General features: G+C 30.5%; 3 protein-coding genes across 3 annotated transcripts; all 3 read right to left on the minus strand.

The window, feature by feature from the left end:
- Positions 1-3,440: 3,440 nt before the first annotated feature.
- On the minus strand, positions 3,441-4,733 carry LOC123194783. Its single transcript, XM_044608192.1, has 2 exons — positions 4,213-4,733; positions 3,441-3,932 (listed from the first exon to the last, which is right to left on the minus strand). Exons 1-2 carry the CDS (start codon positions 4,467-4,469, stop codon positions 3,506-3,508), a joined length of 684 nt encoding a protein of 227 aa, XP_044464127.1. The 5' UTR covers positions 4,470-4,733; the 3' UTR covers positions 3,441-3,505.
- Positions 4,734-11,307: 6,574 nt separating this feature from the next.
- Positions 11,308-13,382, minus strand: LOC123195346 (endoglucanase 16-like). The gene is made up of 7 exons (XM_044609040.1): positions 13,161-13,382; positions 12,661-13,071; positions 12,486-12,563; positions 12,245-12,394; positions 12,039-12,147; positions 11,787-11,950; positions 11,308-11,692 (listed from the first exon to the last, which is right to left on the minus strand). Exons 1-7 carry the CDS (start codon positions 13,380-13,382, stop codon positions 11,363-11,365), a joined length of 1,464 nt encoding a protein of 487 aa, XP_044464975.1. The 3' UTR covers positions 11,308-11,362.
- A 5,161-nt stretch (positions 13,383-18,543) lies between these two features.
- Positions 18,544-22,486, minus strand: LOC123194397 (fatty-acid-binding protein 2-like). Its single transcript, XM_044607585.1, has 11 exons — positions 22,296-22,486; positions 21,185-21,742; positions 20,820-21,042; positions 20,419-20,494; positions 20,218-20,320; positions 19,947-20,015; positions 19,660-19,696; positions 19,502-19,576; positions 19,359-19,410; positions 19,059-19,103; positions 18,544-18,907 (listed from the first exon to the last, which is right to left on the minus strand). Exons 2-11 carry the CDS (start codon positions 21,646-21,648, stop codon positions 18,810-18,812), a joined length of 1,242 nt encoding a protein of 413 aa, XP_044463520.1. The 5' UTR covers positions 21,649-21,742; positions 22,296-22,486; the 3' UTR covers positions 18,544-18,809.
- Between the last annotated feature and the right edge of the window lie 3,169 nt (positions 22,487-25,655).

The following is a 25,655-nucleotide window of genomic DNA, read 5'->3' on the forward strand; positions in this document are numbered from 1 at the left end:
TTATTGAAACAACCTTATATATAAATTATCACAGAAGTAATAACAATAATCCTAAGTGTTAGCTATAAACAAAACCAAACAAACATCCATAATGTGTGTGCAAAATGCAAGTCTAACAAATAATATATTAAAACATAGATATAAAGTATCAAATCATCATTTATGAGTCTATTCATTTCATGTCGCTCCATCACAAACCAATTGTCTCGTCGTTGTCACATCTATGTTTCTATCCTGTAAAACCAAAAGAAAAGAGTGAGTGATAAACATTCAATAAGTGGAAATAACCAAGTTTAGAAATGAATTTCTTGATCCAAACGACCTCCTTGGGTATATATAATAATGTTATATACTAGACCTTTATTGTGGAACACACTACAAATGTATCATAACTTTCTTGGTTGTTAATGCTTTCAAGTCTAAAAAAACTCCTAGTTTAGAACTTAATAACATAGAAAGGATAATTGAGGGATTTTTTGGTTATTCGGAAAGAGAAAGGGTTGTATGGAAGCCTTCCATACTTGTTATAGATCAAAGCATTAAAGTTTTGATGCATTGTCTTGAATAACAAGATTAGAATGATCAAAACACAATAACTTATACAAAGAATGATCTTTATTGGCCTTTACAAAAGTGCTATTGAGTCTGTCCCACTCCAAAACTATGTGATATCACTTGTTGGGTCTTTATAAAAGTGTTATTAGATCCTTCTCACCTTAAAAGTTAGCTTAGAAGATGAAGTTTTCCCTCATTTTTATATACCTATTTTCAACTTAATTCCCAACCATTATAGGATATTCGATATTCTCATATTTTGTTATAATATTGTAATTATTTTCTATATAATTTCTTTTTGTATGTAGGAAGTATTATTTTATAAAAGTCCAAATGACTTATTCCCATCCAAGGTATAGTATAAATCTGAACTCAGACTTGTTAACTTTTAAAAACCTAAGTACTTACCTGTCTGTTAAATTTTATTGTTATTATCAGAGATGAAATTGTTATTTAAAAATTTTATTTAAACTCATATTTTAGAATTACCCTTAAGTTTTTTAAATTTTATTTATGTCTCCTAACCTTATATTTTTCAAGTTTAAAAACTGATTTTTTCCTCTTCAATGTTGGTTGCAAACTCTAATTTTTTTCTTATATACAACCGCCTCCCAACTTTCTAAAAAAGTTTAGTTTCAACCCTTCACTCTCTTTCAGTTTCCAGACTCATCTCTGACAACAATTTGCCATCTCCAGCCACTAGCTCTCTCTCTCCTATCTTCTCTCTCCCTCCCGATCACTCTCCCTTTCCTCTCTAGTTGCCTTCATCGGAGACGAAAATGACTGGTCTTTGTCTGATGAAGACTCGGCCGAGTCGTGACAACAAGACAACTATCAGTATACATAACCTAGTGCATCATGACAGAGACAAACATGTGGAAATTGACCTGCATTTTATCAAAGAGAAGATAGAAGAGAAGCTTGTGTGCTGCTCAGCATACAGCTGATATTCCGACCAGGGACTTCCTAGACAGTTTTGATAATCTGATGTCCAAGCAGGGACTGGTAGATCTTTTTGCACCGGCTTTGAGGGAAAGTATAGGAGTTCTGTTACTCACCTAAAAAAAAAGGTATAGAAGTTCTGAGTTAACATATTAGATTTTTCATTGATAATATCTTTTGCCTATTTAAAATCCATCTTATTATCACTGCTTTTAATGTATAATCTGTTGAAGTAGTGGTTGTTGCATCATGTTTAATGGTTCATAAATTGCCAAGATTGAAGTTCACTTCGGAGAAATGAGAAATTATATTTGACTTTTTTGTTAATGGTTCTGCGGTTAAGCATTATAACTTTACGTTGTTCAGTGCCTTACAAAACGTGCTTACAGGTATCCTCTTTTTTCATCCGTAATCTCATTACCCAGGTTTTCTCTTTCATCAATACATCACTTTTAAACAGGTCTGTGATAACAATTTCAGAGTTCTGTTTGCTTCAACCCATGTATCTATATAGTTTATGCCCGACATATTGAGTATTTTTGTCTCTTTTTTTTTTCTTAGTCTTCTGCCGCGACTGGAGTGTTGCGCATTTTCAAATGAGGAATATGTAAAATCTGGTCTGGCAGAATTTGCGATAAGGATAGTCAATGCAACAGAGGAGGTAAATCTGTCTTTTGTAGTAATAACTGCCTGAATACAATAGATTTTGAGTCTCAGTTATTACATAGTGCAGTTTGCAGGAAGGTTTTGGCATGAGCTAAATTATATTAGACAATCAGTTGGGTTTCTGGCATGAGCAATAGTTTTCCTTATTTGATCTTTGAAGATGTAAACCACTGGACTAGTATTTTACAATTGAGGTTCTTTTTGCAACGTCTGTAGGTGATACATCAGAAAAGAAAAATGTCCTTGAAAGATCTTAGACAGGATCTATGTCTGGTATGCTTATCTAATTCTTTTTCCAGCCTCTCTCAATATGCTGAAGCAAGCACTTCGTAGATGCTTTATAAATTCCTTTTATTGTGACACTTGAACAGACATTGACAATTAGGCAAATCTATCAGATAAGTACTATATACTGGGATGACAAACATGGCACCCAGAGTGTCAAATGAGGCAAGTCAAACAGCCAGCAAGGGAGCATGCAGCAGACAAGTAGCCAAATCAAGAAATTGTGGCATAAAATTATCATATAGTTCACTGAACTAATATTTATATATATTTTAGTCTATCTTCTTTCTCCATCTATTTAACTGAAGGTAGTTTTCAGATGGTCACACATCTTATGACTGCAATTTTTTCATCACCCATAATATTGAATTTATCTGCCAAAAATCTTAAATTTTTGTGATATGTCACCTCCATTGATTGCGAAATTCTATTACATGTTGAAAATTGCTACACTTAATCAAGTGTCACCATGACTATAGACTAACTATTTTAGGATGCTTTTGTTGTCTTGTCCATATTGCTTTAGTTTGATGAATCATTTTACTTGCAGCGTTCAATTCTCAACTGAAGACATTGATATGGCGATTCCTGTTATAGATCCTTCAGATATTGAAGTTCCAAAGTTTTTGTCTGAATACCCTTGTGCTCAATTTCTGATCCAGCTTCAGACATAAACATTGCGGTGCTTAGTTCAGAAGAATGGCTGCATAATCTTGAGGTCCAGCAATATGTGACGGTTAATGCCCTTTCTATGAATTTAAGATCATAGCTTAACAATCATTTTACTTGTAGAAGGCCCCGGTGAATCTGGGATGATCAGAAATCAGTTAGTTTATTATTTGCTAGGCAAGGGAACACTTGAAGTGGCTTTTCTCCCTTCGGTATATAAATATTCTTCAACTTCATTACTGCAAATGTTGTTTTCAACCATTTTTCTACGTAGTAAAAAGCTTGAAATTTTAGTTAGTACATAGTGTGGGAAGCACGAAATATGATATGAAAACACAATGCATCCACAAACTTTTTGACAAAAACTTTCTGGTAAAGATTACAAATGTCATATTAGCTGCTTATGATCAATTTTCTCGCCAGGAAAAGAGCAAAATGAATTTGAGTTTACATCATTTCTACATTGTTCAAAATCTGCCACAGAGTAGGACCGCCAAGACGATCCTCGTGATCGTGGATGCAGTGGCGGCAATCGTGGTGGAGACCGGGAACTGGAATCATCACTTGTACTAGCGATGCTCTCGGAACTGCTCATGGCGACCGCCAGAGCTAACGAGCTCCGGCTAGAGGTGATTGGCCTCTTGCCATTGCCTCGGTTCTTGTCCCATACATGATTGATGGCAAGTACATTTCTGCGTCTTCTGGTGTATGCATTCTCCTGTTTTGCAATGTCTTTGATTGAACAAGCAGATGATGCTTCTCCTAAACTTGTGAAGGACTTGGATTTGCCGCTATAGAAACTAGAAATCCCCCTCCTGCATCCATTATTACAGACCAATTCACTAGTTAGATTCATTTGAACAAATGCAATTTTAGGATCAAATTTTCCATCAAATCCAGCAATATCCATAAGCAAGTTGATTCATTTGTTTTAATGAAGATGATTACCAAATATAGCCCCTAATAAATAAGGATGCAAAAACCTAGATAACTAAGTTCTCAATTTGACTTCAATTAATGCCATTTCTCTTCATCAAAATCAAAACTTGTGTGAAGAAACGAAGAAATTTCAAAAACAAAGAGAGAGATGTTAACCTCATGGGCAAGACTTCTTCTAACGAATCCATCATATTCAGGGGTCCTTTATAAGAGCTCTGAACCTCGTTCTCCTCTCCATTCTCACCGTCCGATGACAGATCGCTGTTCCTTCCGATCGATGACGTGGACGACGAACTACACCAATGGCGTTCCTTTACCTCCTGCTCCTCCGCCGCTGTAGCGTCGGAGACCGGCGGCACCTCAAAAGTCGCCACCGCGCCACCTCTCAACCCCGAAGGTTCGATCCTATCCATTGCTATCGACAGCTTCTCAATTCTCGCAAACAAAATTCAATAAAACGATCTGTGGAAGAAAACAAGAAAGATTTGATAACGAAGCAGAAAATCAAAAGCCTGATAATTTCCTTGTTTGGATTTGTTGGTTTCTTATATATACAAATACGAGTGGCTAAGACAAAAATATTATTAAAATAAAAGTAAAATAATTATAGCCTTATCCTGATCCACTGGATTGGATAACATTCTTATTTATATAAAATATCTCCGTCCTGGTGACAATATTAAGGGTAAAATTTTAATTTATATAGAAATTCGAGGGAGAGAATAATAAGGATAATAATTTGTTTCTTAAGATAAAAAACGAAATAGATAACTCAGCGTACAACCATTTTTAATTAATATTAGAAAGATTAAATCTATAATTAGCAATAAATCCACCAGTGACGAGGAAAGTCTTCCGGCCTTATCCAAAAACACTTTTAAATTACAAATTTGCCCCCCTGTTTTCATAACTTGGTTTGTTCCAATCATCACCGTCTTTTCTTTCCTGTGGGCTTGGTTAGGGGTAGCCCTCAACCAAGCTGGTGCAGGTTTAAAAATGGATTTGATTGGAATTTAAATCTAATTAAAGTTAAAAAGTTCAGTTCACTTTAAAATCAGATCAAATTTTAAGTTAAAGTGAGTCCGGCTTATTCTAATTTTTAAATTAGTTAAATAATTTGATTTAACTTAAATTTAACATATGATTTTAAATTATATAAAGTAATTATTAAAATAATTTTATTTTGTCAAATGAATAGAAACTATAAATTTGAGCAATAGATTTAACCCGTAAATTTGAAATAAACTCAAATTAAATTTAAATTGAATCATTTTTATTTGAATTAAACTTAAATCATTTTTAATATTAACTCAATAAACTCGAACAAAACTTAAATTCAATTATTTTTTGTTAAAATCAAATTCGATTCAAAGGGTATTCATTCGGTTAATTCATATCTTAATATTTGATCAAACAATAAAACTATATATATATATATATAATTTAAGTATAGAAATAATATATTATTATATAATTTGATAACTCTAAATAAAAAATAAAATAATATTTAATTATATAATAATATATTATTTATATATATTTAAATTGTGTATAAAAAAATTATGTGTATATATAGTATTGATAGAGAAAAAATTAATTTCTGTAGTTCTTGTTTTGAAGTATTGGCTTAAGCCGGCTCTTGATGAGCGGCTCGTGTGTGTGTTTTTTATTACCGTTAGAAACGACGGCGTTTGGATCGAATCAAGCCGGAGGATCTTCTGGTAGGCCCATTGTCCGGATGTGGGGTCTATAACGATGCAACAACTTGATAGAGAATGATTATCATAGGACCACGTGTCAAAGTAGTTGAAATCTAATCGCATTCGTAATTCAAATCTTCTTTTTCACGTGACGACGACTCATATTCTCGACCACTTTTCTCCCTTACTCGCGACAGTTGATTGAGATTAGCTACTCGCGCTATATAACCTTGCTTTATTATCTTTTGTTTTTAAAAAATTATTGGATATTTTGGGTGACCGGAAGAATAACAAAGCAATGCCTCCAATGGGGCAACATTTTATAATTCATTTATTTTTATAATCCAAAGAAAGAATAAGCTCTCATAAATTCTATTTGGTCTCTCCACCATGTGTCAATGCTCTATGGAAAGTTCTGGAATTTCAATACTATTTAAATAACATAATAGTTTTCTATAAATTAATTAAAATAACTTAATTTTGTGAAGACTAAAGGATTTCAATCACAATTTTTATATCCTGCGAATATCTATATTATTTACATATTAAATATGTTTAAATTTTTTTTTTTTGAATCCAAAATATATTAAATACATATTTTATATTTTTTGTATTAAATATAAATTATATGTTATATTTTATATTTATTATATTTTTAAAATTTTGACTAAACTTAAAGTACAAAATTATTTCTTTTATTTTCAATTATTTACTAAAATATTACTGTCGGTTAAAAAAAAAACTCAACATCATTTTATTTTTAATTCTCAATTCTAATTTTATGTTTTCCTCTTTGTAGTCTGTAGAAAGATTCATTTTGATTTAAAATTTGAAATCTAAGCTAATTAATTTGTTTGTTTTTTTCAATTGGTTGGTACATCACTTATTGTATAAAGAATTTCGATTATATATTATGTTATATTAGGTTTAATAGTTAATTAAATACTTTACATTTGAATTATTATATTAACTTTTAATATAAGATTCGTGAAAATATTAAAATTATTTTATATTATCGTATTTTTAAAAACATATTATTGACGATGTGTCGTATTAAACTTATATTTACATGTTTCATACTTTTCCCATATACAAATTTTAGAAATATTTTTTTACAAACATATTTTTTATTATTTATAGTATTATATCTATATAATTTGCATACCTAATTTTTTGGGTTTCGGTATCTACTAACTATGATTTATACAATATAGGGATATGTCAAAATTTCAAATTAATATTCATTTTACTCTCCCATACCACTTTAAAAACCTTATTTGTTGAATACTTTTTTATCTAAAATTTTATTTAAACTTTATTATCTTTATTTATACTATTAGTTGTTATGTAAAATATATAGATTTTTTCGATAGAATTGAGATAAGAATTATAAGAATGATTAATTATATGTAGTTATTTTGTTAATTCTTGTTATTTGTAGTTAATTTTAGATTTAAGAATAGTTTAATTATTTCAAATTTACATTTTCACGAATTATTAATTTGATTTTGAGTTATAATTTATGAAAAAAAACTATCGAAATAGAGTGTACGTGTATTTTGGTTAGAGTAGACATGATATCCCTAATAAAATTAGGTTATTTTAATAATATTTCAAATTTAAAAAGCCAGCTTGCTCTTTCGACAAAATTAAAGGTCAAGACAAAAAGTACCACTTATTAAGCTAGTTGAGCCCAATGACTATCCCCACCTACCTTTGACGAAATAACATGTTCCACACATCAAGTTTGAAAATTTCATTGTGTTAATTTTTATTTTTTTATAAAGTTGGTGAAAAATTAAAAAAATATATATATCATTTGTTTTTATTGAAGCTAAATAATAGTTTCCCTCATTTCCCCTTCTAAACAAATTTTATATTTTTTGTCAACCAACTTTGAACTTTTTATGACTTTGTGACTGTGTCCTCCTGCTACTACTTATTTTCAACTCTATGCACAATTTTTTGGCATTGATACTCTTGCTCACTGCCAATACGATATAAATCTATCAAATCTTGTTACCACTTTTCACCCAAGTTTGACGTTGACGAGCTTTGTTTTGGTCGAAACTTGTCATTTCCATAAACTTTGAGAGACCTCACCATCGACACAACCACTAAGCACATCCAAATCCGTTGGCTCCCTTTGGATGTTTTTCAAAGGCCAATAAATGAAAATGAAGAAAGGAAAAGAAAAGGATCATGGAAAGAAAAAATATATAGTAGCTAAAATGAAAAAAGTAATTTGTTCGTACTATTAGAATTGTAAGTGATATTAATTTTATTATACATTGTACAGTGATAAAAATACCTTTTCACCACTAAAATTAATATTTGACTTTGACAAATGAATGAAAAATGAACTTTTCAAATTTAAACAGGGAGAAAATCATTTCATCAAAGTTCAAGTGGAAAATTTTATTTGGCCAACCAATAGGTTAATCTTGGAGGGTAGAATAGTGATAAACCTTGATATGTATTCAAAACTCTTTTTAAAATATATAAAATTAGATTAAGTTATATTTTCCCACCCGAGGATTTGCCTAAAAACATTTTTCTAGCCCTTAATGATATAAATAACACTTTCTCACTAAAAATCAAATTATATTAACAAAAAAAGAAACAGTGTTAAGATATAAAATTACCATATTATCCATAACTATTTAACTTTTTAAATATTCCGATATCAATCCCAAATTAATAAAAATTAAAACAAACTATTTAAATATTCAAATTTACATTAAAACCCTCTTCCTTCTCATTTTCCTTCACCAACACTCTTTGCTTCCTTGGAACCTAGCCAACACTCACTTCTGACTAGTCGTCTCTAGTGTTGATTCGACTTCTATAGATACTATCAATGTTGATCTATCCATCTCCCGATTAATCCCCTAATAATATTGTTGTTTCCATCTCATTTAATGTCAATGAAATCTAGTAGCATATCTTATACATTAAGCTCCTCTTTCACAACTCCCTCCAACCTCGATTGTAACTTTTGGCAACTCATCCGAACTGATATCAATCTTTTCCACTCTATTTAGCATTGACTTTATTGTTTGTGATGGTGAGATTACAACCGAATGATGACAACAGTTGTAGGAGTGTAAATGTAAGTTTTTAAACTTATCAAAAGGTCAAACTATAATATTTAAAATGCATAGATATGATATGTAAAATGGTTATTTTTTCTTGCCCCATTAATTTTTATTAGATTTTGGGAGAGAATGTGTCATTTAGCTAGAACAATATTAGTGGATTGTATAGAATGATGAGACTTTAGGATAGCAAATAAGGTCTCTTCAACACATAACTTTGTAATCATTGTGTTAAAATCCAAGAAGTCATTTCTGTACCATATAAAGGATTAAAGTAATTCAAAACAATGAATTAATGTCATAATAAGTCGATAAACTCAACATTTATCTCATTCAGTATCATAAAATGTGACATCACGAGGATTATATCATTTTGGTTTAAACGGTGATAACTGATCTTATAAAGTAATCAGCTTAGAGACAGATTTATTAATAGATCATCATAGTTTTTTATACATACGACTAAGATTATTATAAAGTTAAATCAACTAATGACATAGGTACTGGAATAACATTTAGCAAGCAGGTACCATACTTTTTAATAGTCTCGAGATACCCAAATTATAATTTGATGGATGGAATGCAATCATGCCGAAACAATGAAATACTTTGATAGTTTTTATTGTTTCATTCTTTAAGCATCTCAACATAATTGAATCTCTTTTTGTCTTTTCTTTGGACTAGTTTGGCCTTATCACCAATAATATAACATTATAATTTTCAACCTTTTAAGAAAATTAAATATTTCTTGGGCCCAAATAAAATAGATAAACCCATTAGTATGGTACCAATATGTTGTGAGGTCTCTGGTCTCTCCGTTGAACTAAAAGACAACTCCAAGCACAAACATAAACAATTCGATAACCACTAATAAGATGATAGCCCAACACAATTAATATGAAATATCCAATAGCAATCCATGCCCAACACAATCAAAATGATATAAATCTAATAACAATCCAAGCCCAACACAATCGATATGCAATATCCAACCAAAATCCGAGCCCAACTTAGCTTATATGCAATTGAAGCCCAATTCAATAGTAATCCATCATCCAGGCCAATATCCATCACCCATAATAAAAATACTTCCAAAGATTTAAAACATTTCAAATTCAATAGCCCAAAATAATATTTCCAAAAAAAAAAAAAACCATAGTATTTGATATCAAACTCATTCAATATATTGAACAAACAATCCAGGTATTGGAGAAGGAACCTATCACCATCTGAGATCTAAGAGTGTTTTGGAACAATCGTTGATTGTTAGAAAAGAGATCAAACGAGGGAAAATGAAAAATATATCTATTTTGTCATTGGAAAAACAATCATCGACTTTATAATCGGAAAAGAGGACGATATATGTTTTGTCATCGAAAGTCTGCACTAGCAGACGCACCTATTGATGGCTAGAAAAGGAAAGAACAACAAAAAAAATATTATACAATGCCAGAACTAATGACTAACCGGTGAGAGGGGATCCACAAAGACACACATTTATGATCCGAAAAGGGAGAAATCAACACAGAAAAATGATTAACCGACCATAAATAAAATATTCCTTTTGTGTGGGGTAGCAATGAAAGTCCTCAAAAGTCAGAGGTGACAACTATACTTAGAAAAATATTGAGACTTTGAGACCCTTGTTTCAGGAATAAGATAGGCTGTTTTTAAGAAAATTAAATTTTCATAATATATTCTATCAAAGCAAAAAAGTATATTTACTCTTGTTGACGCCGATATTGATTTTGTGGAAATTACAATTCCCCCGTGAATTCTGATTCATCGCCAGAATAAAGAGGCCTCATCTCCAAAGTTGGGAGTCACATTGGGCTTCAAGCACACGAGACATTTGCATGGTTTCAATGAGTACACCGAGCACACCATTTTGTTCCCTGCTGTCGTAGGTACGACCAACGTATGGCCTTTGTGGTTATAGTAGCCGAATCATAAATGTATTATTTATTAAAATTTAATTTTTTATATTATATATCAATTATTGTATAATATAGTATAATATAACATTTAAAAAATAAAAAAATAATTGATAAATCATTTTTTTTTAAAAAAATCATAACAACTCTTAAAAGTCTAAAATTTCTTATATATATTCTCATTATATAATAATTTTTTTCTTTTAAAAATGTTTCAATCTATATCGATTATATGTATCGTATTATATGATATATTCACTATATCATATTAAATTGATATATCTTATGATACATATTATTTTTTATCTGTATCGTATTATATCGTATTAGAGATTTTCATGGTAGATAAGAAGTTTTAGGTTAATACATTTAAGAAAGATTATTTAGATTAGGATATGGTTTATAAAGGAAAGATTGAATAAGATATAAATTGAGTACACTTTTAAGAACACTGCAATCTAAATCTCCCCGTACAAAATTTAAACGGGGAGCTTCTTAAGAATGGCACATGTAATCAAAATTTAAAAATCAAATCAAAATAATTGATGTTCAAAAAGATGACTGATCAAATTAGCTAAGACTTGGGTAGAGTTGTAAGTTTAGCCAAGACACCGACTGCTTGCGAGTTAACGTAAGTGCATGGCTCAGTGCATGATGAATCCCAACGTTTGTCATTGAATTTATCTGCTCGGTTTGGTCCTCCCAGAATGGCTCCTGTTAGCTCATTAGGGTTTGGCTCATCTTTATTGAACCAAGTTGAAAAGCTCATTCCACAACTCACAGACATATCTACTACTGTACATGGCACTGAAGCTCCCCTATGATGCGCTTGTGTTGGTGGGAAATTACCAAATCCAACCATATATGATCTTCCTTCTGGGTTTTTCCCTAGAATGTAATCCATCTGCAATTTCACATTATTTAACAAATTACTTTTTCCATATCTAGCTATTATAAGAGCAAATTTGTGCTTCGATTTCAGTATATATATAATATACCTGCTGCTTAGCAAAAGCCATGAGATGGGTTGGTTCGAATTGTTTCTCACCGCAGCTCACCTTTTGGTTATTTCTGCCAAGTATATCACTGTATATGCTAAACAGTAAAGCTATACCCGTAACATATTGAGTGTTGGCACCATCCCTCAAGTGAAGCAAGCCACCTTTAATGAGAAAACAATTTATAATAATTAATGCCGATCAAGTGAATTAATCAGCTGGCACAGAGAAGATCTTGAGTGTCCTACGTACCTGGACTGATGAAATTTTGGTGATATGGGCTATCAGGAAGATTTGAACAAATAAAGCTGTCAGCTTGGTTCTTGTAGTTTGCCAAGGCACTGTCTCCATGAAAGAAGAACTGCATTTTCAGGGAAACAAATTAATGGAGTTTCAAAAAAGTTTCATTAATGAAGTTATATTACCAATTTTCAGACGTAGTGTGTAAGATAACAAACCTCAGAGAGAATAATTTGGGCTCCAGAATATTTAAGATCCCAGCTAAACTCGGTTACACTAGCGCTGATGGCCTCTTCTTTAATGTACTGCATATACTTAGGGTTCTTGGTGGCCAAATACAACCATGTTGAAGCCCACAATAACTCATCCTGCAAATATTATCATAGCCAAAAACATCCTAAGGAAGTTCTTATTTTTTAAATAAACAACTCCAAAATATTGCAAGGAGTGAGTAGGTACATTAAAACCAGAATAAGAGCAATAGAAGGGGCATTCTCCATCGTAAGTTCCTTTACGGCTCTTAGCGAAATTGAACAACTGTCAAGAAAGAAGAGAAAAATTTAGCAGAATGTAAATTGAAACATGGAGGAGAAGATAATTAGAGAGATAAAAATTATGATGATATCATCTATACCAGCTTGGCTTTGTTGAGGAGAGAACGGGAATATTGGCGGTCAACAGTCTTAAAGACAGCTGAAGAAGCAGCCATTGCAGCAGCAGTTTCAGCTGCAATCTCAGTTCCAGGGGAATGATCATCAATCATTAACACAGTTCTTGGCGTATTCATAACTTCCGGCCGCACCCAGCATTCATGATCCTTCACAGGGTCTCCAACCTGCACGAACAATTTGTTTTTTCTAGTGGCTTTAATGAAATAATCAGTGCCCCAACGGATACCATCAAGAACATTTTGATATTCTCCAGCCGCTTTCAGCTCGGATTCATAGCTGAGAGCTGACCAGGCTAAAGTGGTGATTGTGAAAGCCATGGGAAGTCCATACTTAACGTTGTCTCCAGCGTCATAATATCCCCCAACCAGATCCGCCTGCAACGGCAAAAACTAGTAATTGATTAATATAAATCAACAAAATTCATATAATCCGATCATTTTCGCAGTGAAATGCAAGCTCTCACATGTATATCTTCTCCATCATGAAGAGCAGAATCTCCTCTCCAGGGCACCCGGTTATTGGGAGGAAGTTTTCCTGATCTTTGTGCCTCTAGAAAGATGATGGATTTGGTGAGGGCATCCTTGTAATCAAGACCATCGTGACAATTCACAGCAATCAAAAGTCCTAGAAAAACAGCCAGCCATGCCATGATTATGGCCATGGAAGCTCTCAGTGAAGAGCCCATCAAGGCAAAAATATGTTAACTAAAATAGAAGCTGGTAGAAAATATTATTCAGAGGGAATAGGATACAATGAGAAGCTTTGAATGATTGAAGACTCGAATAGCTTCGAATTATATACAAAGCCAATGGAAATATGGAGCTTCCTCTTTTCTGTTTTTAGTTTTTAATGTTTCAATGGCGGTAAAGCTGTGGCCAAGGAAAGTTAAAAAGTGAATAGCCATTAATGGAGTGGGAAATATTTTGTTCATTGCTTTGAGGGGTTCAGTTTTTGGTAGGTTTCATTAATTTCTATAATTAAAATCAAATTAAGAATATTTTTAGCCAACTTCCTTTAAAATTTCCAAATTTTAAGCTCCAAAGATTTAGTTATATATCAGATAATTATAATTAATGGATATTTTTTCTAAATTATATTAATTTACCAATAATATATTAATTTATATTCTTAGAGCCCCACCCAAGCAATTAGGATAATTTTAAGTCACTCATTCTTGAGATAGCTGCTGTTGTTAAGATGGTAATTACCTAAATCCCTCTTTTAAAAAAATGGGGGAAGACAATAAAGTTTCTAGAAGCTCAAACTAAATATAGAATTTTATAATTAAATTTTAGTAAGTATGAACCCTAGTTACTAAATATAGAAATGACAAAAAAAAAGTACAAAAATTATATGAGTATAATCTGATAAATGGAGAAAAATACATTTGTAAAAAAATGATAATAAAATTTGAATACAAAAAAGATAAGAAACGTATGTACACGGGTTTAATATGACAAATCGTCAATAATATATTTCTAAAACTTAAACAATATCAATAATAATTTTAATATTTTTCACAAATCTTCTAATTAAAATCAATATAATAATTTATATATATATTAATTATTGATATTGACAACATTCAAACAACAAACACATAATTAAACTAGAGTTTCAAACACAACACAATCAAGATCCAAATGGTAGTCCATAACATAAAATATATATAAACAAACAATAAAAACTCAAAAAGGGACACCATCTAGTTCCAAGAAAGGTTATCATAATTCATCAAGTCATCTATGTAAGCCTTAGTGCTTGGTATAGAATCAAAATCTTCATCTATATGAATTTCTTCATAATTTGGAAGTTGCCCCAAATTATCAAGATCTATAGGTTTTAAGTCATGAATCATGGTGGAAGTGAATTTATCTAACATCATCATATTTATCGTCACATACACTAATGTATCTAGCATTTCTTGTAACAACCTATTCTTCTTCTTCTTCTTTTTTTGAGCAGCTCCAATTTCTTTCACCCGATGAAGTTCTACAAGGTTGACTCAAAATTCAAACAACATACTTCTTGAGCATAGGAAGATCATTCCCATTGTAATCTCACCACTCTGCTACAAATGACATAAAAAACTTTTTTTAAATACAAAAAGAGAAGTAATGCATAGAAAAGAAATTCAAAATTTTTAAACTTACAATGATGACTTGTTGCAAACATTGTTTTTGATATAGAGGTAAATAATGTAGATGTTCTATTATGATATAATTGAAACTCTCTCATAAATGTCAACTTTCCTCTACTATAATCATGTTTTCATTAATATAATTGATATCATCTTTCATCCCTCTATCCTATTTAAAATTTTCAAAAAAAATAAGATGGACTAAGAAAGGTAGCTATAATATGTATTTGATGAATGATGTTGTTGACCTGATGATTCTTAAATAATTCCCAAATATGTATGCACTTGTTTGTCTCACTATTACATCGTTTCTTAATTGAAACTTTTTCTTTCATTATTGCTTCATATAAGTCACCACCAGTAGATTCATCACTATCAACCAACAAATAACTCAAATTACGGACTCAAGAATATTTTTAACATCCTTTTTTTAAACTCAAAAATCACTTTAAATAATTTCAGTAACCATTTAACCTAATTTGGTCTTATAATAAATAAAACCCCTCCATTCAAATAAAGCAACAAAGAGAGGAAGTTCATTCTCCAAATCCAACACAGATTGAAGCATTAGAAAGTTTGAAGCAAATCTTGTGGCACAAGTTTGATCTGCTTGTATATTTTGACTAAAAGAGTTAATTGTCTACCTAAATTAACCATTTCAAGAAATGGCTTCATTGTTATTACTACTGTATTGAAGGAATTAAAAATTGAAGGAATTAGAGGTTTAGTGTTAAAAATTAAAGAGTTTCATATTAAATAAAAATAAATAAGTAAATAGTATATAAATATAATATATTGGACTTTAACACAAGTTAATTGATTATGTATAATATAAGTTTCGATCTTCATACTTATAGATCTAATATCTCTCTCACACTCATAATCGGTTATACTTTTTGCTTTCTTTCAAACAATATCTCTGATATCCTTAAGGAGGATGTGAGGCTATCCCTCTACATACTTGAATCATTCACATTGATTTTTGGGGGATCAACTAAATATTCATCCTCTCTAGGTTTGAATACACTTAAATATCAAACAGAAATGATACATCTTAGTTGAAGAAAAATAATTAGAATAATTATAAGTCACTCATTATTAATTTATTCTTTCTATTAAGAACCGTAATTATCTAATTAAATCTATCTTAATTAAAACGAAAGTTTCAATCATGGGTCCTTCTTCCATTTGTTTACCTTTCTAGAAGCTCAAACTATAACTAGAATTTTCTGATTAAATTTTTGTGGGTGAACGATAAAGTTATGTTATATTTAGATACTTTTTCTTATTAAATTTGGTGTAACTAAAAAGTTGGTTATATTACGGGTTTAATTGTTTTTTTATTTTTTATAAATATTCGGGATTACGAGACATTTAAAGTCCCCTCTTAAATTAGATTTTCAGTACAAAAATGAATTTAAATTGGAAATATATAAGTAAATAAACAATTTACAAAAAATATTTCGACATATGTCACTTTATATTTCAAACTAAACTACAATATTATTAATATGTCAAATATTAATTTGAGGTTGAAAACTTGAAATTTCCTTCATTAAACAGTAAAGTTCCAATATTCGTGAAGATTACAATGATGAAAACCCCACGAATTTAAAACTAGAGCTAGAGGTTTGTTATTATTATTAGGCCAAAGGGCTATTTCCCACCCACGTTTTAGTGAAATAATAAATTCTTATTCGTTAATTTTAAAAAACTTAAGTATTTATTAATCTGTTAAATTTATTGTTATAATTAAAGGTAAAAATGTTATTCAAAAAATTATTTTAAAATATTAAAAATTTATCACATTTTTCCTCTAGATTTAAAAACTAACAATTTCTCTCTAACCTAAGGTTTGAAAAGTGATCAAATCCCCTCTAAGGTTTTCTTTTCCCTTCTCCGATGACCATCTTCAATGGTTAGCCTTCTCAAACTCCTCTTCTCCCGTTGAAATATGCCAATCTTTAGTAAAAATTGTCAAACGAAGGCAAATCACCTTCGTTTGATAAAGAGTCGAAAATGTCGTCTTCGTCTCTTTAAGCGGACTAACATTCACGATAGACCAATGACAAAAAATGACAATAGTTTACTGTCATCTTTTGACATTGATTTACAATGAACAAAGATGAATCGTCTTCATCTCTTCATCAGACGATGATAATTCATCTTCATCTAACAAAAATGCATATCGTCACCTAATCTTTGATGGGAGAGGAAGATACAGTAAAGGTCAGTTGTTAGTTAGGATTAAGGTAGTCAGCAGAGAAGGGAAAAGAAAATCTTAGGGAGAATTTGGTCACTTTTTAAATCTTGGGTTTTGGAAAATTGTTATATTTTTAAACATAGAAAAAAATGTAATAAATTTTTAGTTTGTTTAAAATATTTTTACCAAATAACATTTTTACCTCTAATCTGAACAATAAATCTTAACATATATATAGGTATTTAGGTTTTTTAAAATTAACAAGTGAAAATTTATCATTTCACTCCAGCAATGGGTTAACTTTAATTAAGTTTTTCTATTAGAGATAAAGACAAAATCGTTATTTTATCACTAAACTCTAAACCCTATCAAATTTATATAATTTTTCCTCTTTAATTTAAAAAATTAATAATTTTCTCTTAGATTAAACTTTGAAAAATCATATTTTTCCCCCCTTAGGGTTTTTCTTTTCTTCTTCTCTATCTCTGGCAACCAAAATCTGGCCTGGCCCCTCTGTCTCCTACTGTCAATGTTTTTTTCTCTTAGATCTGCCACAAACGATGATGAATATATACATGGGCAGAGTCGACGATCTGAAATCTCTTCATCGAAGAGATGAAGAGATTCTAGATCTCTTTATTGTTGACGAAGTCTCTTTGTCAAGACAAAGAGATCTTGTAATCTCTCCAGACAAAGAGATCTCCAAATCCTTTTGTCAACTTTGCCAACGTACATTACATCGGAGGCAAAGGTAGATGCCTACTTGGTCTATGGAGAGAGAGGTTGCTAGATTTTTTAGTAACCTGAAGTTGAAGATGAGAGCTTAAATTAAAGTTTTCAAAAGTTTGGAGGCAATTGTTATGGGAAAAAAATGGAAACCCTAGGTTTGAAGAGGGGGGCAATATGACTTTTCAAAACAAACAAATTTCATACAGAGGTGAAATTATTAGTTTTTTAAACTTTAGAAAGAAAATATAATAAATTAGATAATTTTTAATAATATTATTATAATGGCGATTTTACCTTTCACCATAACTAAAAATTTTAATAAAAATTGTTTCATAGGTAGATGTTCGAGTTTTTCAAACTCTACGAGTGTGGGCAATAGTTCATTGGCCTTATTTCTATTAAAAAACTAATAGCCTAATCATAGTTTTGAAGATTGTTTGTAATTTCTTAATATTTAACTATAAATGTTAACTCATTTTACAATTATAAATATATTAAAAGCTAATATTTTGTGCTAGAAAATGATAGTTAGATGATAAATAGCTAAAACTCCTATGTTTTTTTGAAAGTCTGAAGAAATGCATAAAATAGTAATAAAATAATATAATTTATTTCTATGAAAGGGCACACCCTTCTCTGTATATTAAAGAATGAGAATGGAAAAAGATATAATTGGGACAGCTATTTGATCCCGAAACCCAAGTAATGTTACATAAATAATTTTTTTATACAATTTTACGTACAAACAACGATATGTTATTATATAATTAGATAGTTAAAAATTAAAGATAAACTAATATTCAATCATATGGTAACATATCATTGTTTGTGTATAAAGTTATATATATAGTTTTATTGCCCTATCCTCCTAATTTCCTGCATCATCACTGCTTAAAACCTAGAAGCTTTGCAGTGACATATTCAATTGCTACAGCCTGAACAGGCAAGGCAATTATCAACCAACATATACTACACTTGTATCATGGCTATATACTTCACCACCAAACTTTGAGACAATGTTTGATGGAATATGAATCACTTCAGCACTTCCTTAGAATACTAGCCACATTTTTGCCGATCTCTTCTTTCGTTTGTTCTGACACGGGAACATCTCCCAGGTACATGTCGAAGAAAGCCCCTGAAAGTAAAACTAATTTTTATACAATCTTGATAATCACCACAACTCTGTGTCGGAGCACTGTTCCTTGAGAAGTTATTGATATATTACTTTGATTCAGAAATGCACTCAATGTCTATGCAATAATAAATTGAGAACAAGGTTGACTTACTGCATAAATCCTTGCTTTTGACTGCTCCTATACGATTACCTCCAACTGCAATTTTTTTTTAAACACTGTAAGATGTATGCACAACATGTAGTGGAAATGAAATAACTTCTTAACTCAGCCCCCATTCTAGAAGTATACAACAGCATGCAATATCTTGCTGTGATTGCACATATGTAGAGCTCACCCTAGGCCAAAATGACAGATAAGGGAGTGGGGTTCGACAGTAACAGAGCCAGATGTGTATCAGAGGAAGCAGCTAGAATAACGATTAAATAAAATAATCCAAAGATAATAACTCACCTTCAGTGATTAGTTGTCCATCAGCTGTTCGCCGTAGATCAATTGTCGTTCCCTGCAATATTCAAAGAAGTTAATGAAACTTGGTGTTACAAGGATAAGAAGAGAGGAAAGCCAAAAAGAAACAAGAGACAATAGACTATTACCCGAGGTAATGGAATATCTTTTGTGAAGTAAGAACCAAAAGTTTTCAAGCAATTATAATCGGTGTCTGGATTTATCTAATATGAGTCAGATAAAATTTTGAGTCAGTAGTCATTCAGAGTAAGAACAATCAAACAAGTTTTTATACCATCTGATTTACCTTTACCAAACGAGCACGCAGAGATTTCTCAAACACACTGCCATATATACACCAAAGTAATTGAATACGAAAATTAGCATATTTTGTCAATTGCACATTGAGAAACAAAATGTAGCTAATCACAATTATCATCGATGAGGTATGTATTAAAGCAAGAATATTCATAAAAATTGGTTTGTGAGGCATTATGCTGACTAATGTCAATTAAATTTTAATGTCATCTTGTGTCTATGGAATCAAAATCCACTAAAATGTAGTGTGTGCATAGGAAGGAGAATTTAACTTACTCCTTCACAGAATTGATTTTCATGCGATTGCAATTGATCACAAGCCTCACAGTCATGTCAATATCCTCCCTGCAACACCCAATAAAAACTTCCTTTAAAAGTTGGGAACAGTAGAAGAAACAAAAAAAATTCAATATAGAACTATTCTATCTCCACGACTTCAAAGTGAAATACTAATCAATGGTTGTCCAACTTAACATCACCAAGCTGATTTTAAAAATTTGAATTTTCTTTATTAGCTGGGCATTAAGAATGACTCTCACTTGTTTACCTCAGAAGATCCTCATAAAACTCCTGGCGTTTGTTCAGTTCACCCACTGGTATAGATGCATATTTTTGACCCAATTTCTCACACACAGCACGAGGATGAACATCTGCAGAAACAAAATCAAGAAAATATATAAATGACAATGATATCAAGGAGTTAATGACAAAAACTGAGAAGCTTCAAGTTGGATCTAAAAAGACTTACAAAAACCAAATGCATAAACCTTCAGAGATTTAATTTTAATTATTTTCATAGTTCTGGATCCAGTTCCAACAAGGACCTGAGCATGTGGAAGTTGTAAGTGTTAATGAAAAAAAATAAAATAAAGAGACAAGGAAACAAGGAGAAACAGCAGCAATGGACAAATGGATTTCTTTAAAGTTTACATGATATCCCAAAGCTTATATATATTATAGTAATCAAACAACAAACACTAATGTACTTTCAAAATTGACAACGACTACACATCTAGCTAAAAATTCCAAAACAATATCCATAAAGCATTGGGGATTTTCCAAAGTGATAATATGCCAAAGCAATTAAATCACCACAATGTATCAAAAGATAAAGAATCAATTACTCAAATTAGGTTCAACAGCATTTACCTCAGAAGTTAAACTGGAATTATTTCCTGTGTCTAAAATGTTGTCCAATATAACTGGAAACTCTATGCCTGTTCTGGGTTCAACAGCATGTCTTCTCCTGTTCAAGTTGGGAAAAGATAAATTGCCACAACGCTGGGGCTCAATCTCACAAGGCTTTTGATCCATGCATTCATGCATTCGTACATCTGTGCCGTCCAATGGAACAGCCGTTATCTTTGAAGATCTGACCGATATCATCATCATAAAGAATTTATTGTAGTAAACTAATGCCAAACAGACTCCCAAAATATGAAACACTAACCAAAAAAAAGAAAAAGGTAACATTAATCAAGCCTGCTCATCTATTGTTTTTTCAAAAGACTTACAAGTTATCAAATGGTGGGATCACTACTGCCGCTAATGAGAGCAAAGAACAAGATTGGATTCCTTCTCCTCCTCTAAGCATGTGTCTAATGGCTGAACTAGAAATCTTGCCTAAAAACACCGAAGTGGCCGATTCACTTTTTGATCTAGCACTAAAATTAAATCCAGCAAGATTAGAATCACTTGAAGTAATTTGCTTAACTTGCATAGAAGATTTACAGCGTCCAGGTTTTGAAACATGCTGAGTGCTTGCTATTCTCCTAGTCAAATTTGAACTTGGTCCACTAGTGAACAAAAATAAACAGGCTCCAGCAAACTTTGAAATGCAGTCAAAAGCTTCATTTAGCACTAGGCTTCCAGGAAGATGTAGATGTTTAGACTGTGTAAGCGAGAACAAAAACTCTGTAGGTAAGCTGTATGGATTCCCTCCATCTAAATCCATGAAACAAAGCCAATCATTCCGCATATTCTTCTGTATTCTAGCTAATAACCCCGAAACCTCAAATAATCTAAATCTTCAAATTGTCTATACAACCACCAAGCAGGAAAAACACAAAAACCTGCATGAAATACAATAATTTTCACTTAACTCAAAAAAAATCTTAAAAAAAGCCTCGTATGCAAATTAGACTTCCTAGTCGATTCATTTAAGAGGAAAATAAAGGTTTAGTTACAAAATTGGCTGAAGAAAAGTTAGGAGCTGTTTAATTTCTCAAATTGAATTCATTGATCCTCAATACAAACCAACAGTAAATTGTAATAACGTGTATAAGCAAAATATGAAAAAAAAAAAAAAAACAAATAACTTCTTCATTTAAGAAAAGAGGCTAAAGAAGCTGATCGCATAATTTTACAGATTTTACCATTATTTTTCATAATGCAGAGCGAACACTAAATTCCCGGAAAACCTCACCTCACATTGATAAAAATACATAGTAATTCACAAAAGGAATTTTAAAAAAATCTATTTTCCACAGTGGAAAGAACGTGGAAAAAGGCAATGCCAAGTAAATTTTAGAAAAGGGTTTCTACTAAAAAGAAGCTTTTGCATTCTGTTTACTTTTCAACCAAATTTTCCCGTGAACCAAACAGAAAACGAAGGAATAAACATACCTGCAAACTGGTACAACTTACACCCCCACGCAAAAGAAAATTGAAAGAAGAAAAAGGGACAAAGAAAGAATTGGGGTTGGGGTTTGTGAGCTTCCAAGGAATTGGGGGGTACTTGTAATAGAAGGAGAGGAAGAAAGGAATATGCTTAGTTCAAGGAACAGGGACAAGTAACAACGGTTGAAATTAGTCTACGCTCATTCAAATTTTCTTTCAAGGTCAGAGGACTTATTCCCATCCAAAGTTTAATTTTTTTTTTCAAATTTTTACCTAAAATCAATCAAACCTATTAATTTAAAATTTTTTTTAAACTCTAAAAATTAATAATTTCTTTCTAAATCAAATTTTAAAAAATAACATTTTTTAAAATTTATTTTTTATTTTTCGATGACCTCTCCCTCCGACAATATCTCTCCCTATCTCACTCTCTAATTGATTGTCCATGTCAAAAAAAGAAAAACAAAATATCTCATTTTCATCTGGAAAAATGATTATCTTTCTCACCTTCCCAGAAAAGACGATGACTCATCTTCTCAAATGAAATTCTTCATCTTCTTGACTTGGACAGTCGGTTAAAGAGAGATATGAGAAGAGAGAGAGAGGAAGCATTGAGAGATAGGGACCATCAGAGATGGCACCGGAGAATGAAAAATAAACTCTAAAAGAGAAAATGTTAGTTTTTAAATCTTGACCTAAGAAAAAAAATTAGTTTTAGGATTTAAAGAAAAAAAGACATAAAATTTTAGTTTATTTTTAATATTACTAATAAAATAACGATTTTGCCTTTAAACCTACAGACTTAACAGTCTATGGATAAAGAGTAAAATTTTGATAGGAAGAAGTCGTTTGGCCCCTTTTTAATGAACAAAATTTAAAGTTGATAGTATTATGTGTACAACGAATATATATAATTTTATACACAAATAATAATATATCATTACATGATTGAATAGTTTTAAATTAGAAATAAAATAATATATAATTATATAGTAAAATATCATTATTTATGCCTATAATTTTACTGTTTAAACCCACTTGCGTTTTTTTTATAGAGAATATTATATACAAATAAATATATAAAATATATTATTATATAATTAAATATTATTTTATTTTTAATTTAAAATATCTAATTATTTAATTATATATATTTAAAATAATTACGCTGGTTTCTTATATTTTTGCTGATATGCTTTAGTCAATTTTTTGTTTTTTGTTTTAATTTCTATTAACTTAACTACTTTGCTTTAATCCATGCCATGCCTATTAATTACTTTTGTTTGGGATAAATAATTAGAGATAATATTAGATAGCATTATTTTAATCTCTTATTTAAAAAATTGTTTGTTTAAATTTTATTTTTAAAAATATATTTTTTCGATAAAATTACTCATGAATTAAAAAAAAAAATCCTATTCCTTTCTACGGAACCAATTTCGAAATTCCATCTTTGACTCTATAATGAAACTATAAATGAGCGCTAGGTTGTGCTAGAATATATCTAGATAATTAAATTATGTGCATCTATTTTAAATATATAAATATTATTTATATATATCATTATATAATTGAATAATTTTAAATTAATGATAAAGTAATATTCAATCATATTATGATACATATAAGTGTGTATATGATTGTATATATAAAATGAGTACATATAATATTACTCTTAGTCAGTTTATATCAAAATTGAGTTCGTATTGTCAAAATCAAGAGGAATCAACCTTTTATTCCATTCATATTGACATGCTTCTGAGTTTAAGGGGAAAAGAAATAAATATTTGTATTTCTTATATGTATAAAAATAAAATTACGTATATTTATTTTTTATACATAATTCATATATAAAGATGATGTGTCATTATGTGATTGGATGATTTTGAATTAAAGATAAAAAAATATTCAATCACAAGATAATAGACCATCTATGTATACGAATTATGTATAAAAACCAGATACATAACATTGTTCTATAGATAATTATTTGAATGATACATCGAAAAATCAAATCAAACTAATCAATACACAATAATTTATAGTGGGAAACGGTATATTTTGAATATATCATAATGGAACCATGTATTTAAAATATACTATAACATCCTTTTTAAGTAGGAAAAATATTTGCTAAATTAAGTTTGTAATACAGGTTATAAAATTGTTTGGGAGGATGGACTTGATAAAAACGTATGCTATCTAATCAATAGAATATAAGGAAGAAAGATGAAACAATAGATATTAGTAGTATGAGATTGAGAGACTTCCATGTCTTCTAATTGTTAATGTAACTAAACAAGTTCAGAAATAATGTTTACAAGTGCTCTGTGTTTTGTCTATGCACTTGATCAAGAAACTATTAAGTGTTCTTACTACACCAATAGATTATAAGATCATCTAGAAATAAACTATACCCATCGGTAAAACGTCTATTTATGGTATCATCTATCCAATCAATATTAGAATATACACGTAATCCAAGTAAAAACTAAACAGAGAAACAAAGTCTATAGAACAATGTGTTATTCATATATAAAGAATATGAAGTCTTATCACAAGATAAGTAGAACAGGGAGCACCCATGAATTGATTAATGATGCGAACAACTTATACTATATCTAGTTGAGTGAATGTTAAATAGATAAGACGTCTAACCAATTGACAACATAAGGTAGGATCATCCAATGTGGTTCCTTCCATAGGTAAAAGTTTGATATTGAGCCAAATGGAGTGGTGACAATTTTATTATTTGTCAAGTTAACATGAGAAAAAAGTTTAGTAGAATATTTGGTTTAAGATAAATAATACCCTAAATTGTTAGAGTAACCTTCAACCCAAGAAAATAACTTAAATACCCAAGATTCATCAATTTAAATTGTGTACTCAGTAATTATTTTAATTTGGTAACACCTTATGGATCGTCTCCAGTAATGATTATATCATCTACACATAGTAACAAAATAGTATATTCCCTTTTAGTTTTACAAATAAAAAACATATCATTATAAGAACTAGAAGAACACCCAAATCGGCTAATGGTAAAACTAAATCTTATAAACCATGCTCTAAGAATGTGATAAAATTTATTTTAGAGTATCAATGTCTACTTGACTAACAAGTTCATTTAAAGTGGAGGAATGACTAGAAGACGAACTCTTAGTGATAACAGCAACTTTGTTATAAATAAATTACCAGAAAAAAAAAAAAAAACAACTTTGTTGTAAGTAGAAGCCTTCATGGACTTAGACTTTGATTGTTTCACTTAATTCTAACAATACCTTCAAAATACTTTATGCTGAGATGAAGAAGAGAAATGAGTAGCTAAAACTGTGTCAATATATAATTTAAACTGACAAGACTTCA

The sequence above is a fragment of the Mangifera indica genome, chromosome 13, assembly GCF_011075055.1.
Source record: "Mangifera indica cultivar Alphonso chromosome 13, CATAS_Mindica_2.1, whole genome shotgun sequence".
Taxonomy (NCBI): domain Eukaryota; kingdom Viridiplantae; phylum Streptophyta; class Magnoliopsida; order Sapindales; family Anacardiaceae; genus Mangifera; species Mangifera indica.

Excerpts from the sequence above, each read along its gene's own strand:
- LOC123194783 (XM_044608192.1), bottom strand. The coding sequence starts at position 4,469 with ATGGATAGGATCGAACCTTCGGGGTTGAGAGGTGGCGCGGTGGCGACT. Across the intron at positions 3,933-4,212 it reads GAAGAAGTCTTGCCCATGAG|GAGGGGGATTTCTAGTTTCT; the intron begins GTTAACATCTCT and ends TAATGGATGCAG.
- LOC123195346 (XM_044609040.1), bottom strand. The coding sequence starts at position 13,382 with ATGGGCTCTTCACTGAGAGCTTCCATGGCCATAATCATGGCATGGCTG. Across the intron at positions 12,395-12,485 it reads GCTCTTATTCTGGTTTTAAT|GATGAGTTATTGTGGGCTTC; the intron begins GTACCTACTCAC and ends TAATATTTGCAG. Across the intron at positions 11,693-11,786 it reads TGGCTTTTGCTAAGCAGCAG|ATGGATTACATTCTAGGGAA; the intron begins GTATATTATATA and ends GTGAAATTGCAG.
- LOC123194397 (XM_044607585.1), bottom strand. The coding sequence starts at position 21,648 with ATGCGGAATGATTGGCTTTGTTTCATGGATTTAGATGGAGGGAATCCA. Across the intron at positions 20,321-20,418 it reads GGTTTATGCATTTGGTTTTT|ATGTTCATCCTCGTGCTGTG; the intron begins GTAAGTCTTTTT and ends TTGTTTCTGCAG. Across the intron at positions 19,411-19,501 it reads AAGATATTCCATTACCTCGG|GGAACGACAATTGATCTACG; the intron begins GTAATAGTCTAT and ends TGAATATTGCAG.